We start from the raw sequence: 15,053 nt of genomic DNA on the forward strand, positions 1-15,053 counted from the left end.
ATTTTTAAGAGAAAAATCAAAGATGATGGCACTATTGATAAATTCAAGGCAAGACTCGTAGTCAAAGGGTATAGACAACGAGAAGGTCTAGACTACTTTGATACATACTCTCCAGTTACAAGAATTACGTCCATACGGATGTTAGTAGCATTAGCTGCAGTGTATGGTCTTGAAATTCATCAAATGGATGTTAAGACAACCTTCTTAAATGGAGAGTTGGAGGAAGAAATTTACATGGAACAACCTGAAGGGTTTGTGGTTCCAGGTAAAGAAAAGAAGGTATGTAGACTTGTTAAGTCTCTTTACGGACTAAAACAAGCACCCAAACAATGGCATGCAAAATTTGACCAAACAATGTTGTCAAATGGTTTTAAGATAAATGAATGTGATAAATGTGTGTACATTAAAAATGTTCCAAATCACATAGTCATTGTTTGCCTATATATGGATGATATGCTGATAATGAGTAATGACATTGCCAACATAAATGCTACTAAGCGTATGCTCAATAGCAAGTTTGATATGAAAGACTTGGGAGTTGCTGATTTAATTTTGGGAATTAAAATCCATAAGACTCCTCAAGGTCTAGCATTGCCACAATCTCATTATATTAAGACAGTACTTGAAAAATTCAAGCACTTGAGCTTTAAAGTTGCAAAGACTCCAATTGACGTAAATCTTGCATTAGCAAAGAATAAAGGCCAAAGCATATCACAATTGGATTATGCTCGTGTGTTGGGATGCTTAATGTATATCATGAATTGTACACGACCATATATAGCTTGTGCTATAAGTAAAATGAGTCGATATACGAGCAATCCAGGCCAATCTCATTGGATGGCAATGAAACGAGTTTTGGGATATTTAGAACATACCCAGAACTTTGACTTGCACTATAGTAAATTTCCTGCGGTGATTGAGGGATACTGTGATGCAAATTGGATCGCCAGTTCAACTGATTCTAAGTCCACGAGTGGATATGTATTCACTATTGGTGGAGGAGCGGTATCTTGGAAGTCGTCCAAACAAACATATATTGCCCGCTCTACAATGGAGGCTGAATTCATAGCCTTAGATAAAGCCGGTGAAGAAGTTGAATGGCTCCGGAATTTCTTGGAAGACATTCCATTTTGGCCCAAACCGTTGGCACCAATATGCATACATTGTGATAGTCAAGCGGCAATTGGAAGGGCTAGGAGCGTTATGTATAACGGTAAATCTCGTCATATACGATGAAGACATAAAACCGTTAGGCAATTACTCTCTAGAGGAATTATCACGATTGATTATGTAAAGTCAAGTGATAATGTGTCGGATCCACTTACAAAAGGCCTAACTAGAGAGGTAGTTGAGAAATCATCAAGGGGAATAGGGCTATGGCCGAGAACAAGTCATTGTGGCGGTAACTCTACCTAGAAGACTGGAGATCCCAAGATCTAGGTTCAAGAAGATCAAACAAAGTCATTAATGACGGTTCAACATTGTCAAATAAAATTTTAGTCCGTTCTCGTGATGAGACAATGTTCAGTACCAAGGATAAAATATTAAGGTTTTTTAATGATTTCTAAATTTGATGCAGGGTATATCAAATAGTGTATCTACAGGATGACACGTTTAGGAATCACCTATGTAAGTGTGAAGTGTTAGCCGCTTCAAGGAGAACTTTGTAAGGCCAGTTCTCTACGCACTTATGAAACCAGGCGGTGTTCATGGCTGAAACGAACACAACAATGAGAACCAAAGACGGTTAAGGGTTGATTGTGTGACTTATGGTTGTCTAGGTATACACCAAAGATCGACGGTTCAAAGATATCAAATCTACCGATTGACCGAGTATATCCGACATAAGTTCACTACAAAAAGTTCAAAAGGAAACCTACTTATCCAGATGCGATTAATCCTTACTTGCAAATCACACAGTTTTTCCATACATACTTCCGTGATATAGCCATTCCCCATTCATGTGGGGGATTGTTGAGGTTTTTGTTATTTAAGATGAAATAGTCTTAAAATGAGGGTGAATGGGAAATGGAGGGAAAAATGAAATTTTTGAGTAAATTTTAAGTTTTCCCCTCTTGACAATGAGACATTGTCCCATATTGGAAGAGGAAAAGATTTTTGGTGGGTATATATATAATTGTTCTTCTTGTAGCTCTTAAAGAGTTAAGAAAAAAGCAAGCCTCGCGCCGTCGTCGTCGTCGTCGCTCGCTCTGCTCGGCTTCGGCTTCGGCTTCGGCTTCAGATTCTGCTTCGGATTTGGATTTGGTCAAATGATCGATTGATTGATTAATTTTTTGGACCAAATTTATTTGTTAATAGTAAATATTAACGTAATATTATCCGCATTTGTAACGGATATGTTCCAATCCGTGTATTGACCACCAGCTGCAATAGCAGCCGCCTAATGCTCTTCCCACCATGGCCAAGTGCTTGCTCCACAAACAAGCTAGTGCATGCTCCACCATGGAGGGTGGAGGGTCGTTCATCTTCAAAGCTGACTGCTATAAATATGTGCAGCAGCTGTTGAAGAAAGATATACCAAACTGAAAACGCTCAACTTTGGCTATACATTGCACTCCTTCCTCTCAGCATTTCCATACGATTTTCTGAGTTTCTACTCCTTTGTTCTGCATTGTTTTAACTTCAAACAAAGCAACTGTAAGTGTGATTTGCTACCGAACTTTGTGTTCGCTGAAACACTGGGGTTTGAAGTACCGCTACACCAGTGTGTGATTCGTTCTATCCTGGGAGGAAATAATCCATAACCTTGGGTACTAGGAGGGGATTAAATTCCTTAAGGAAATACTGTGAATTCAGTGGGCTCGAATTGATTACTGTTTCATTACGATAATTTATATTTCCCAGAATTATTATTTACAAATACAGTAATATTGGCGGGACTAAATTTCTTGAAAACTAAAGTACTCGCTTTAACTAGGGTTCAGTTTATGCCTAGAAGACATTTATTAGTATCATTCTTTCCAAAATTAAAGAAAATTAAAATTAATTAGGGCAATGGATATTTTGGCCTGCGAGTCACTCAAGCCGCTTTCACAAAAATATTGTTGGAATATAATAATTCAGGAAAAATCTAAAAGACCAAAAATAAGCATCTAATGGAATAAAAACAGTAGAATTTTATTATAGGTCGCAATCTGTGGACACTTAAAAGAGAGCAAGAGAATGTGTGTATATGAGAGAGAGAGGAATTCCTTTCCCAATATTCCATTGAACAGTACACTAATTTGTTTTCTCGAATTCCAACCATTCCCTTCAAGAATACTTCCATTATATCTCTGCACCTCTTATTACCATTTTCCGAATTGCAAAGCTAATATAGCAAAAGGGGACCCCCAACCCCTTAACTCTCTGAGGAAATTAAAGGCGTTTGAACCTTCTCTATCCTTAAATACAGTTCCCTCTTTACACAAACCTTTTAAAGCAATACCTTTGCTTTGCAGATTCAGACCCCAAGAATAACAAAAGCCTTAGTTTATTTATGTTGACTAGAGCTTACTAATAGTCTCTGCTATTCATCTCCTCGTTCATCTGCACATTTCTAACTTTGTTTCTTTATCAAATCCCTATCCTTTTTATAGGTTTTCTTTAGCAAAAAGCCTATTCTGAACCCCTCTTCTTTTGCTCCCTCTCTCTCTCTCTCTCTCTCTCTCTCTCTCTCTCTCTCTCTCTCTCTCTCTCTATACACAACATGCAAATCATAAGGCACTCATGAGATAATCACAACTCAGAAAAACTTTTCCCTTTTCCTGTTTAACAGTTCATTTCTCTCTTTTCAAGACCCCTTTTCAAAGAACGTTCTTTTTCAGCTCAAAACCTATGAGGGACACAATTAGTTCAAGTATGCCTGATCTTTCTTTACAGATTAGCTTACCGTCAAATATTTCAAAGTGTGATAATCATAGTTTTTCGACGGAGTCCGGTAGCAGCGGCGGAAGCGATTTGAGCCACGAAAATAATGGAATTTTTCGCCCGCAAAAAGCTTTTAATAATCTTCCATTACTTACTTCTTTTGAGCCGACCCTAAGTCTAGGGTTTGGGCAACTACCAAATAGAAACCTTCAACATTATCATCAGCAATATCAACCTCAAATATACGGCTGCGATTTCAAAAGAAGTTCAAGAATGATAAGTGGGGTGAAAAGAAGCGTTAGAGCTCCTAGAATGAGATGGACTTCAACTCTTCATGCTCATTTTGTTCATGCTGTTCAGCTTCTAGGTGGACATGAACGTAAGTTGAAAAATAAGAGTCCTCAAAATAACAATCTTTGATATTATAGTAATTAGATGATTTTAAAATTTTGTACGGTGAGAAATCATATAGCGGACCTTCACTTGCTTGAGATTGAAGCAGAGCGGTCGTTGTTGTTTAAATGTTGTACTTAATTTTCTTTAAATTTTGTTTTCGAATAGGAGCAACACCAAAATCGGTGCTGGAGTTGATGAATGTCAAGGATCTAACCTTAGCTCATGTGAAGAGCCACTTACAGGTAAGGTTACTTTTTCCAATATAATCAATAGTCGTTTGAATGTATGGACAAAATGGATCTCTATTTGATTCTTATATATATCTTTGTACCTTTTTTTTCTCCTTCGTATCTTGTATTTTTACGCTGCAAAAATCCATGTGAAACCTGGTGTTTTTCTTTTGGAGTACAAAAGGGTTAAGACAAAAAGGCATCTATAGAAGTAATCTTAGCAATGTAGACTTTTCGTCTAATATATACTTTCTGTGTGTTTTCATGCAGATGTATAGAACAGTGAAGAGCACTGACAAAACAACAGGTATTTTTGGAGTTTCATCTCCTAAAGGACCCCAGTATTTTTTCACTTCCATCATTCTTTTTGTTTGCAAGTTGGAAAATTTTGTTCACCTCGTAAACAAAAAAAATTGTGGTTGCTAGGATATATAGTAGTATTATTGGGTTTGAATTTAGTCTATGCATATAAAAAAGTCACTTATTATATGCTGAATATCTGATAAACAAAATTACTATATACTTTAATATTGCAGCTAAAGGGCTGACAGAGATATTTGTGAACCCAAACAGAGGGAATAATATTAGTGAATATGAAAAATCTTGTGAGGAGATTGATACCATGACTGACCCTTCAGTATCACTATCAAACACCATACCACAAAATGCTCATATCAGGTGAGTGCATCTGCATCTCAACTATAGGACATTATTTCTCCATTTTATCTTCTGACTTTGTTTGAAATATATGCTGCATTTTCATCTCTTCATCATTACAAATTGGAAACAAAGGCAACCATTAATGGGTTACTGACATGCACACATACGAATAGATAAGCACCACACTAGCTAGTAGACATATATGATATGCATCCTTTTATTTTATACCATCACGAGTTGATGCTATTATTGCTTTTATATGTATCTTTATAACAGATAAACTTGGAGTAACAGTAAAGTTGTCTCCGTGTGACCTATAGGTCTAGAGTTCGCATCGTGGGATTAGTCATTATGATTGTATCAGGGTATGCTGCCTACATCATACCTATTGGGGTGTGATCTTTCCTCCGACCTGCGTGAACGCAGAATATTTTGTGCACCGAATTGCTTTTTATATGTTTTTTTAACACTTGTACCTTTTAAATTAAATTGTTAGATCGAGTTTGAAAATATTCTTAAACATATATCGTAATATATACTAAGCATAGTTGTAGACAACTGTATTTAAGGGCTAGTATGGAAAATATTTAAGGCATTGTTATAGAGTAGATGCAAAGTAATAGCTTAGCATGTAGATGAATCAATAATCAGTGTAGGAGGCAGACATACACACACAAAAATGCCTTGACCGTGGAATTTATTCCGGTACAATATGATGGTGTCTGTCTTAGCTTTGTTAATAGTGTAGAGAGATAAATGCGATTAAATACTCAATGGCTCTAAGTACCTTGATCTTGGTGAATTAATGTACAAGGGCTTCTAGGTTTAGAGAGTTGTGATTTACGTGTGAAATCATATCCTATTGCTATAATGTTTGGAACTCAAAATCTACTAGTATTAGTTGTATTTATTTTATCACTACACCATTCATATTATTTGTCTTTTCAGATTTTGGTGCATCCTTTTAAAAAAGATACGTTAATAATTTTCATATTATAAGAATATTTATCTAAATTACGTCCATTCATCTCATTTAAACATTTTACTTAATTAACACTACACTATTTTGAGCAGTTAAGATGAATTTGAAGAAAAACATTCCTTCCTATTTTTTTTTAAAAACATCAAATATTCTAAATCAAATCCACTTGATTAAAATGGTAGTTCATATGATCAGAGATATTAGATTAGTTGAAAGGAAAGGCACTTGTTTTTATTGGGGAAGAAGGGTAATTGAATTAAGCACCGATCTCTATAAGTGAGAAGTATTTCTAAAAAGTCAAGCAGTCCGTTTGGCTCAAATCTCAAAATTGTATACTAGCTAGGGTGCCACTTGGGTACACTTCAATTAGGATTGGTAGGGGTCCTGTATTTGCCCCATATATTGTTATGCGAAACTATTAATTCAATGTTCTTTTTGGATGGACTTTGTTGACTTCTTTCATGGACAGCCATGACAAGACCATAATTGTATCTATTAATCATAATTATTCCATTAATTGGATCATTAAACATTGCTTAATTGAGTCTCTCATTTAACTAGATCTAATGTATACCCTCCTTAAATCATCTAAAACATGCTCTTCAGGTCATTCATATCTGAGTTTTAATTAATGCCCTAATTCTTTTCCTAATTCTAACATGCCATTTACGTCTTCATTTTGGGGTTCACTTTTCAAATTTCTTATTGGTCCATATACCTAGTATATACAGACAAAATGCACGTCACTAGGTTAGATATATATAGCCCACAATCTTGGTTGCCAATGTCACCACCTAAATCTCTATAAGTCTAAGAAAAACCCTAATAGCGTTTCAAATTGATCTTCTTGTCTTACGTACTAACATGTTTTATCTTAAACAAAAATTACCAGAGTCTCAACTTCATTTATGCCTGAGACAAATGCATGGAGCCACTCAAATAGAGAAAGATCATTTCCTTATCCTCACATCTATTCAAATGTAAGTTACATTATTGGAATATATATATAAAGGGTTTATTTTCCTAATTTTTTGACATAGATTTATAAGTATGTATATTAATTTAGTATAATTGGATTTATGCAGATGGATGGTGTCGAGACAGCTGATAAATCATCTTCTTCTGATACATTGGTTAATCTTGAATTTACACTAGGAAGACCAAGCTTGAATATGGGACATGCTGGATCTTCCTCAAATGATTCGACTCTTCTCAAGTGCTAAAACAAGGTTCATGTAGAGTTAAATTAATTAAGTTGACGTAGTTATTTGTTATAGTTCTATCTTTGACTGCAATTAAGAAAATCTCTGTAGAGTACTACAGGATGGTTCAATTTTGTCTTGACACGAAAATAGGGGAAAATCTTTTAGTGGATTTTGCTAAATCATTTGAAGGTTAATTAGGTGACAAAACTTGACGTGTCTAAAATGATTTCCTTCCACGGAGTGTAACATTATTTCTTGAAGATTTTCTATGATTGGAAGTCACTACTATTATTATTTTGACGATGTTTAGAAGTTTCTGGGTCAAAGTGAGTGAAGCAGTTTAAAGAAATATCTAGTCCCATGTACCAACTAATAACTCAGATAGCAATTAGCAAGAGATCATTGAACTAATAAAAATTATTTATGAAAGTTACTTTATTTTATTTTGTTACTAGAAAGTTTATATCTTGGACATTGTAACTCAAAAGTCACTCAACACTTTTAGGGCATATTAAATTCTATTTTTCATATTTCTTTTTAACTTAATCATTTAAAAAATAAAAAGCATTCATTTAAACTGTGACTCAACCCTCTCTATGACCCGATCCACTTTCTCTTATTTTTGTTACAGAAAACGTAAACATTACTTTGCTGTAGTGAATTATCTTGGTTTTCAACATACTTGTTTAAACAAAGTATTAAATCAATTGAATTATGGTCTTTTGGTAGCATTATCTTTACTATAAGCAATGAGCTTTCTTGTTCTAAAATATCGAGGATCTTGTCTTTTAATTTAGATAGTCTCGCCTTCTTATATTAATATTTCTCAGTCAAAATTTCAAGAATAAATAATTTTTTTTCATTATTCCTTTCTACTTTTTATTTTCTTCTACTTCAACGCTGCTAATTTTCTTGTTTCACTTTCAAATTCAACTCCTTTAGTTTGATAAGACTAATTTCTTATTCTCTATTTAATACTTTGTTTAAGCCAGTGTATACATTCAATATGACTATGTTGAGAATCAAGATAGTACACTACATCAAAGTAATATTTACGTTTTTTATAACAGAAATAAGAGAAAATGGGTCAGGTTAAAATTGGCATTTTTTATTTTTTAAATGGTTAGGCTGAAAATAAATATGAAAAATAATATTTAATAATGCCCTAAAAGTTCTGAGTGACTTTTGAGTTACAATGTGCAAAGTATAATGACTTTCCAGTTATAAAACAAAATAAAATGACGAATTTCATAAACAATTTCAATTTTCTCTACTGAAAATTGTCACCAGTACATTCACATGATCTCTATTTCTCTAATAATCATATTAGCGTTATCCTAGAACTGCTACATTTAATTACATTCCCTAACATTTGTTCACTATACTTTTCTCTCTTATTTGAAGAGTTATGACTCAACATTTAAGATAAATGCATTGTCAAGGTTTATCTTATCATAGTGTATCTTTTATTTTATGCCTTCAAACAACATAAATTATACTCATGACAGACTGATAATACTTATAAGTAAAGTATATCTTTTTGTTAGTTAGTCTACTTATGTTGTAGGGGCATAAGGATGGATGTAACAATTTATTTTTTGGCCATCCTTTTTTTGCTAGACAATGATATTGTCCCTGTGTTGTATCATAAGAGGTAAGGTCAAGTCCCCCTCTTGTTCCTTCTCTAATGAATACAACTCTCCTCAGTAGTAAACTGGGAAATTTCATTTTTTTAATAAAAGGAGACATTCTCTTTTCTGAAACAAAAAGATGGAAAGAGCATGCCAGCTGACAGCTCTGTTAGCTAAGTTGTATTTGTTGTTTCTACAGCAGAGATTAGCACCTAATTTTGGAACATAATTATGACCGGAGTCCTTGTATTGTAAGTTGAGTCTACTAGTTAACAACTATGAATCACCAAAGGAGTAATTGCTCCAATAAAGGGGACGGGAATCATAAAAAAAATAAAAAATAAGTTGACCTTTTCAAAATTAACAAGACTATCTTGATATCATTAGAAAGAAACAGTAATGGTGTAAGATGAATCTGCAATCAAAATTAAGTCATATCACATTACAAAAATATGGGTCGTCGTTGATCTAACTCTGATAGCTTAAGCAACAAAACTAGCACCCTCGCTTTTGAAGATTCGTTTTACTTATTTCGGCAAATATTTTGTAATATCACTAGTCACTACAAAAGAAATAAAATTAATTACGAAATTGGTCGTTAATCTGTCGCTAAATCGCTCGTAATTAATTTTTTTTTATTTATAATCTATCGCTAATTCATTGCTAAATAGTATTAGCAAGGAATTTTTTTGTTTAATATTTTTTGTGTATAAGTGATGGAAAGCACTTTTTGTCAGGTATATAATTTATGGAAAGCACTTTTTTGTGTATAAGATAATAACACGGTCCCATTTTTTCAGGATAAGAATGGTCTGGATCAAACAGTAGTCGAATCGGACCGTGTAAAAATGACCCAAATCCATAACTTTGGGCTTATGTCTACAACAATCCATTGCTTGGACAGGGGCCAGGTCCAGAAGAGTGCCATCCTATAATTGCTCTGAAAATTTGAAGCAAAATCCTACATTAAATTAAGGACCCGTCTGTCTATTGAATTATTTTCCTTTTATTTATTTTCTTTCAAAAACATGTTTGTCCATAAAATATTTTAAGTTTTTGGAGATTTTTTTCTAAATTTTCAGATTTTTTTTAGTAAAATGACACTGTATAGTCGCTCTCAAAATAATAGTCGAAATTTTTTATATTTAACTTTTGTATGTTATATACAAATTTTATACACTTTTTCGACTATCGAATGTAAATAGTTTCTGGCGCGAGCCAAAAACTGATAATACTCTAATTGTTTTTCCCCACTCACAAAACTGTATTATTTTTCAGTCAAAATGCACGTCCAAACATAATATCAAATGTCAAATATTATTTTTTTAACTAGATTCCAAATCCTATTTTTAAATTTGTTTTTACAATTTTTATGTCCAAACGCCTACTAAGAAACTGATGCTTATCAAATGTCCCTTGGCCTCCATTTATTAGCCTCTATGATGCAGCAGGTAGAGTATGTGTGACTATATATATATATATATATATATATATATATATATATATATATATATATGTACACATACAATTTTTTCAAAGTTTAATTTATATATAATAATAATAGTAGTGAAAAACTTTAGTATGCTCTCAGTCACTCAGAAATATATTAACCCTTCATAAAAAAAGCGGACTTATAATCTTGAAAAAGAAAGTAAATTGCCAATTCCAATAATGACATCATAGTGCAAAAAGCCTTTGCGCTTAAGTCAAACTCTTTGACATCTGTTAGTTTTTTTTGTTTATACTAACAATTGTTGACCAGCCGCCATCACTCCCGTGATACAATTTTCTTTCTTTGTTAATTGAATTGAATATAAAAATTTTAAGCTTTTAGACTCTGCAAATCTTGAGATACTGGTTATCTATCAATTACAGACTTTCTGCACTTCTGAATTTACAGAACAGTGAATACATAACCAATTAATTATAGCCATGGATTTGTTTTTGATTGCAATAACACTATCTACCTCCTTTCTTGTATTCTTCTTTCTTTTCAAACAATTTTTCTCAGCTAAAACGCAGAACAGAAAAGTACCTAAAGCTGCCGGAGCATGGCCAATTATTGGCCATCTTCACCTTCTCAATGGAACTCAAATGCCTCACAAAATTTTTGGTCATATGGCTGAAAAACATGGACCCATTTTTAGAATTAAGCTTGGAGTAAACCAAGTTGTGGTGGTTAGTGATGCAAAAATAGCAAAAGAATGTTTCACCACAAACGATATGGCCTTTGCCAATCGGCCTAAATCCATAGCTTCAGAGATTATAGGCTACAATTATGCCATGTTTGGGCTAGGTCCTTATGGGCCGTACTGGCGAGAGATTAGGAAGATAGCTACAATTGAATTTCTTTCCACTAGGCAAGTTGAGATGTCTAGTCACATTAGAGAATTTGAAGTAAAATCAGCTATCAAAGAGATATATGAATATTGGTTGAAGAGCAAGAGTACAAGTTTAAATGGTGCTGTGAAAATGGAGATGAAGGAATGGTTTGGAAACTTAATTATGAACACTATGGTGAAGATGTTATTCGGAGTACGATACACAGGTATTTGCTTAATTCCTAGTTTGGGTAGTGATCAATTTAATATATAGTTGCTCCATTGGTCTTAAATTATCTATAGGTATTTTTAAAAATAATTGTCTTAAATTATTTGTCATTTTAAAAATTCATGACAAAATTAATTAATTTTTTTTTTGATTTTATCCTTAGTAGTAATTGTTCTTGAACACGGAGATGACACATAAATAAAATATATATTCAATGAAGATAGATTATATCTTAAGATATAAATAAGGGTAAACTAGTCAAAAATCCCTTCTAATTAATGTTTTTTTTGGGCCGTATAAAAGAGAAATATGATAGATAATTTGAGACAGAGAGTATAGGTAAAAAAAAAAAAAAAAAGAGTAGTAAACATATCATAGGGGCGGAGGGACTAGGGAGAGTGTTACATATGAGTTCGACAGAACTCAGTTATTTCAGCTCGAACCTTATATATGTGTTAATATTTCGTACGAAATATGTAGGAAATATTAAATTCTGAACTAGCATTCGAAGTTGTCCGAAAAGTCCGAACCCATAAAGTTCGAATTTTAGCTTCACCTCTACATGTCATGTCTTGAATCCATATATAGTTTTAAAGACTTCGGAACTTTGAACCCATAGACCGTGGCAGAGTCACCATAGGCTAAGGAATGTCAAATTTACACCGCATTGTCGGAAAATTATATTGTATAGCTTGGCTAAAAATTTAATTTTATGTATATATATGTTGAATCCCCTTAGCATCTTGTGTATTTACTATTTTATATTTTGACACGGGAAATTTGTGGTTCCGCCACTGCCTATAGATATTAAATTCCCGATCCGCCTCTTGTAGGTAAGGAAGAAGAAGAAAGAAGTAGAGCTCACAAAGCAATAAGAAGATTTTTTGAATTGATGGGAGTATCAGCTGTGGCTGATTTTTTACCATATTTAAGATGGCTGGATATAGGAGGCCATGAGAAAGCCATGAAAGAGACTGCTAATGAAATGGACTGTCTTGTTGAAGAATGGTTAGCAGAGCACAGAAGACAGAGGGAATTAAGAGGAATAAAATATGGTGATGAAGAAGATTTAATGGATGTTATGTTGTCCATTTGTGAAGACAGAGATCTTCCTGGTTTTGATGCTGATACCATTATCAAAGCTACATGTTTGGTATGTTCTTCATTACCTCCTACTAATTACAGCTAACTTAGTTCAAAATTGTTCTGTTTTTCCACTTAAAAGCCAATTATATGAATATTACCAGCTATGGCACACAACCTATATTGCGCGGACTCTCCGAAATGCTGTTGCACCTATGTCGAATCTTCAAAACTATACTACTTTTGGAAGACAGACATATTTGGAGTGTCCGAGCAACATAGTATATAACATATAAATATCTAAATCCCTTTTCAGGTCATTAATCTGATATTCATTGTGTAATTCATTATTCTGCTATTTATTGTTCTGACTATAAATAGATGTCCATCTATTTGTTTTTCCTGGTTGTGCTCATACTGTTGCGTTTGGTGTGGTAGGCTCTTCAATCAGCAGGTACGGACAGTGGCGAGCCAGGAACTCCGCCAAGGGTGTTCAAACTTGAAAAAAGAAAAAAAATGTCCGATAAATTATATCCAATATATATTATATACTTTTAAAACATAATATTTTGCTTATATACGCATATAATTTCCTGGCGAAGGGTGGTCAATTGACCACCTTTGCCGGAGTGTAGCTTCACCCTTGGGTACCGACACCACGATTCGTAACACTGAAACACGTTTCTTTTGCTCCAAACTTTTTCTGTTTCTCTACTTAAAGGTCACAATAAGATTTGCTTACAGTAGCGTAACCGTTAGATTGGTATCTTATAATATGAGACAGTTAAACTAATTGTACTTATAAACTTGTTTACAATGTTAGTGCATATAAATAAGATGTTTTTAATTATTAGTCTTACTATTGTGGAATGTGGAGCTGATTGCTGAAATTTTTGGGTTTGGCTTTGGTAGGCTCTGCAATCAGCAGGAACAGACACGACGATCGTAACGCTGACATGGACTTTATCTTTAATCCTAAACAACTACCAAGCACTGAAAAAAGCCCAAGATGAATTAGATGCTCATGTTGGGAAGGACAGATGGGTTCAAGAGTCAGATATCAAGAACTTAGTTTATCTTCAAGCTATTGTTAAAGAAGCATTACGTTTATATCCAGCTGCACCACTCTTGCTACCACACGAGTCTATAGAAGATTGTGTTATTAGTGGCTACGATATACCAAAAGGAACTCGCTTATTAGTGAACATATGGAAGATTCATTACGATCCAGATTTATGGCCAAATCCCGACGAATTTAAGCCAGAGAGGTTCTTGACGACACATAAGGATGTCGATGTGAGAGGAAATCACTTTGAGTTGATACCATTTGGTAGCGGAAGAAGAATGTGTCCTGGAATTTCTATGGGACTTCAGGTTGTGCAATATGTATTAGCTGTGCTGTTGCAGGGGTTTGAAATGAAGAGACCTTTAGATGAACCGATTGATATGAGTGAGAGCTTTGGATTGACAATCCTTAAAGCTTCTCCTCTTGAAATTCTTCTTGCTCCACGCTTGGCTTCTAATCTTTACGTATGAAAGTGCTAATGAAGTTTGTACCTTTTGAAATATTGTAGCCACCGACAATGCAGTTTTTCTATAGATTCATGGGGTGGAGACAATGGTCCAGGTGGATATAATGATGGTATTTGGACTTACTTTAATTGGTTATGGCCTTAAAAGATAGTGACGTGACTCAAGTGATGGATAAATAAAAAGTCAAATATTAAATACTATGTCTGTGGATAAGTGAAGCCCAATAACAATTGGCTTGTGATGTGTAGATACTCTTTATAAATAGATGCCAATCTCTCTTTCTCTAGCTATGAGAAAACCCTCACGTATTCTGCCTCTTGAATACGTGATAACGGTAGACGTCCAATCAGTCAAGTTCTCCGGGCTGTGAGTCTCATCAGTCAAGTTCTCTAGACTGTGAGCGCGCATGGCTAGTGGATCGTGGAAGTTGGTCTCAAGATTAATCGTCAATCACTGTCGTTACTGTGTCAATAGAGTTGAACAGTTTGCTTCTTTACACTTTAACTCTAGATTATGTTTATGTTTGTTTTTTCATTTCTGTTGTGACTGCGAAATAATAATATTACGGTATAAACGTTACGACTCTTTAACTATGGCCTGAAAATAGACCAAAGTTCTTTACATGTGACTCCTCAACTAGTGTATTTCCTCCAACTTGAATGTCTGATTCTTCTTTGGCCTTTTCCATTACATGAGAGTTGTTAAGTAATAAAGAGAGCGTCCAAGTTAGTGTTACGACTGTGTTTTCAGTCCCTCCTGCTAACATAGCCTTCCAAGATAGGGAATAAACAAAAGGACACCAAAAGAAAAAAAAATAGGAATTAGCTAGCCACTGTAGTTAATATCATGCATATTCCTCATTGAGGATGAAAGATCTGTATTTATGATATGCAAATTACTACTACTAGTTGTT

The 15,053-nt window shown here is 34.1% G+C and overlaps 2 protein-coding genes across 3 annotated transcripts; both read left to right on the forward strand.

Moving 5' to 3' along the window:
- Positions 1 to 3,207: 3,207 nt before the first annotated feature.
- LOC104115162 (probable transcription factor KAN4) lies at positions 3,208 to 10,079 on the forward strand. Of its 2 annotated transcripts, XM_009625753.4 has the most exons (7): positions 3,208 to 4,249; positions 4,432 to 4,508; positions 4,767 to 4,803; positions 5,033 to 5,174; positions 7,031 to 7,118; positions 7,224 to 7,367; positions 9,775 to 10,079. In XM_009625753.4, the coding sequence occupies exons 1-6, from the start codon at positions 3,838 to 3,840 to the stop codon at positions 7,359 to 7,361; spliced, it is 894 nt and encodes a 297-aa protein (XP_009624048.1). In that variant the 5' UTR covers positions 3,208 to 3,837; the 3' UTR covers positions 7,362 to 7,367; positions 9,775 to 10,079. The 2 variants fall into 2 exon arrangements, with proteins under 2 accessions (XP_009624048.1, XP_009624042.1); XM_009625747.4 differs by lacking the exon at positions 9,775 to 10,079 and having other exon boundaries at positions 7,224 to 7,643.
- A 717-nt stretch (positions 10,080 to 10,796) lies between these two features.
- Positions 10,797 to 14,730, forward strand: LOC104115177 (cytochrome P450 CYP82D47-like). Its single transcript, XM_070200215.1, has 3 exons — positions 10,797 to 11,522; positions 12,358 to 12,677; positions 13,520 to 14,730. The coding sequence occupies exons 1-3, from the start codon at positions 10,907 to 10,909 to the stop codon at positions 14,141 to 14,143; spliced, it is 1,560 nt and encodes a 519-aa protein (XP_070056316.1). The 5' UTR covers positions 10,797 to 10,906; the 3' UTR covers positions 14,144 to 14,730.
- Positions 14,731 to 15,053: the final 323 nt, after the last annotated feature.

Source organism: Nicotiana tomentosiformis, chromosome 4 (assembly GCF_000390325.3).
Source record: "Nicotiana tomentosiformis chromosome 4, ASM39032v3, whole genome shotgun sequence".
NCBI classification, from domain to species: Eukaryota; Viridiplantae; Streptophyta; class Magnoliopsida; order Solanales; family Solanaceae; genus Nicotiana; species Nicotiana tomentosiformis.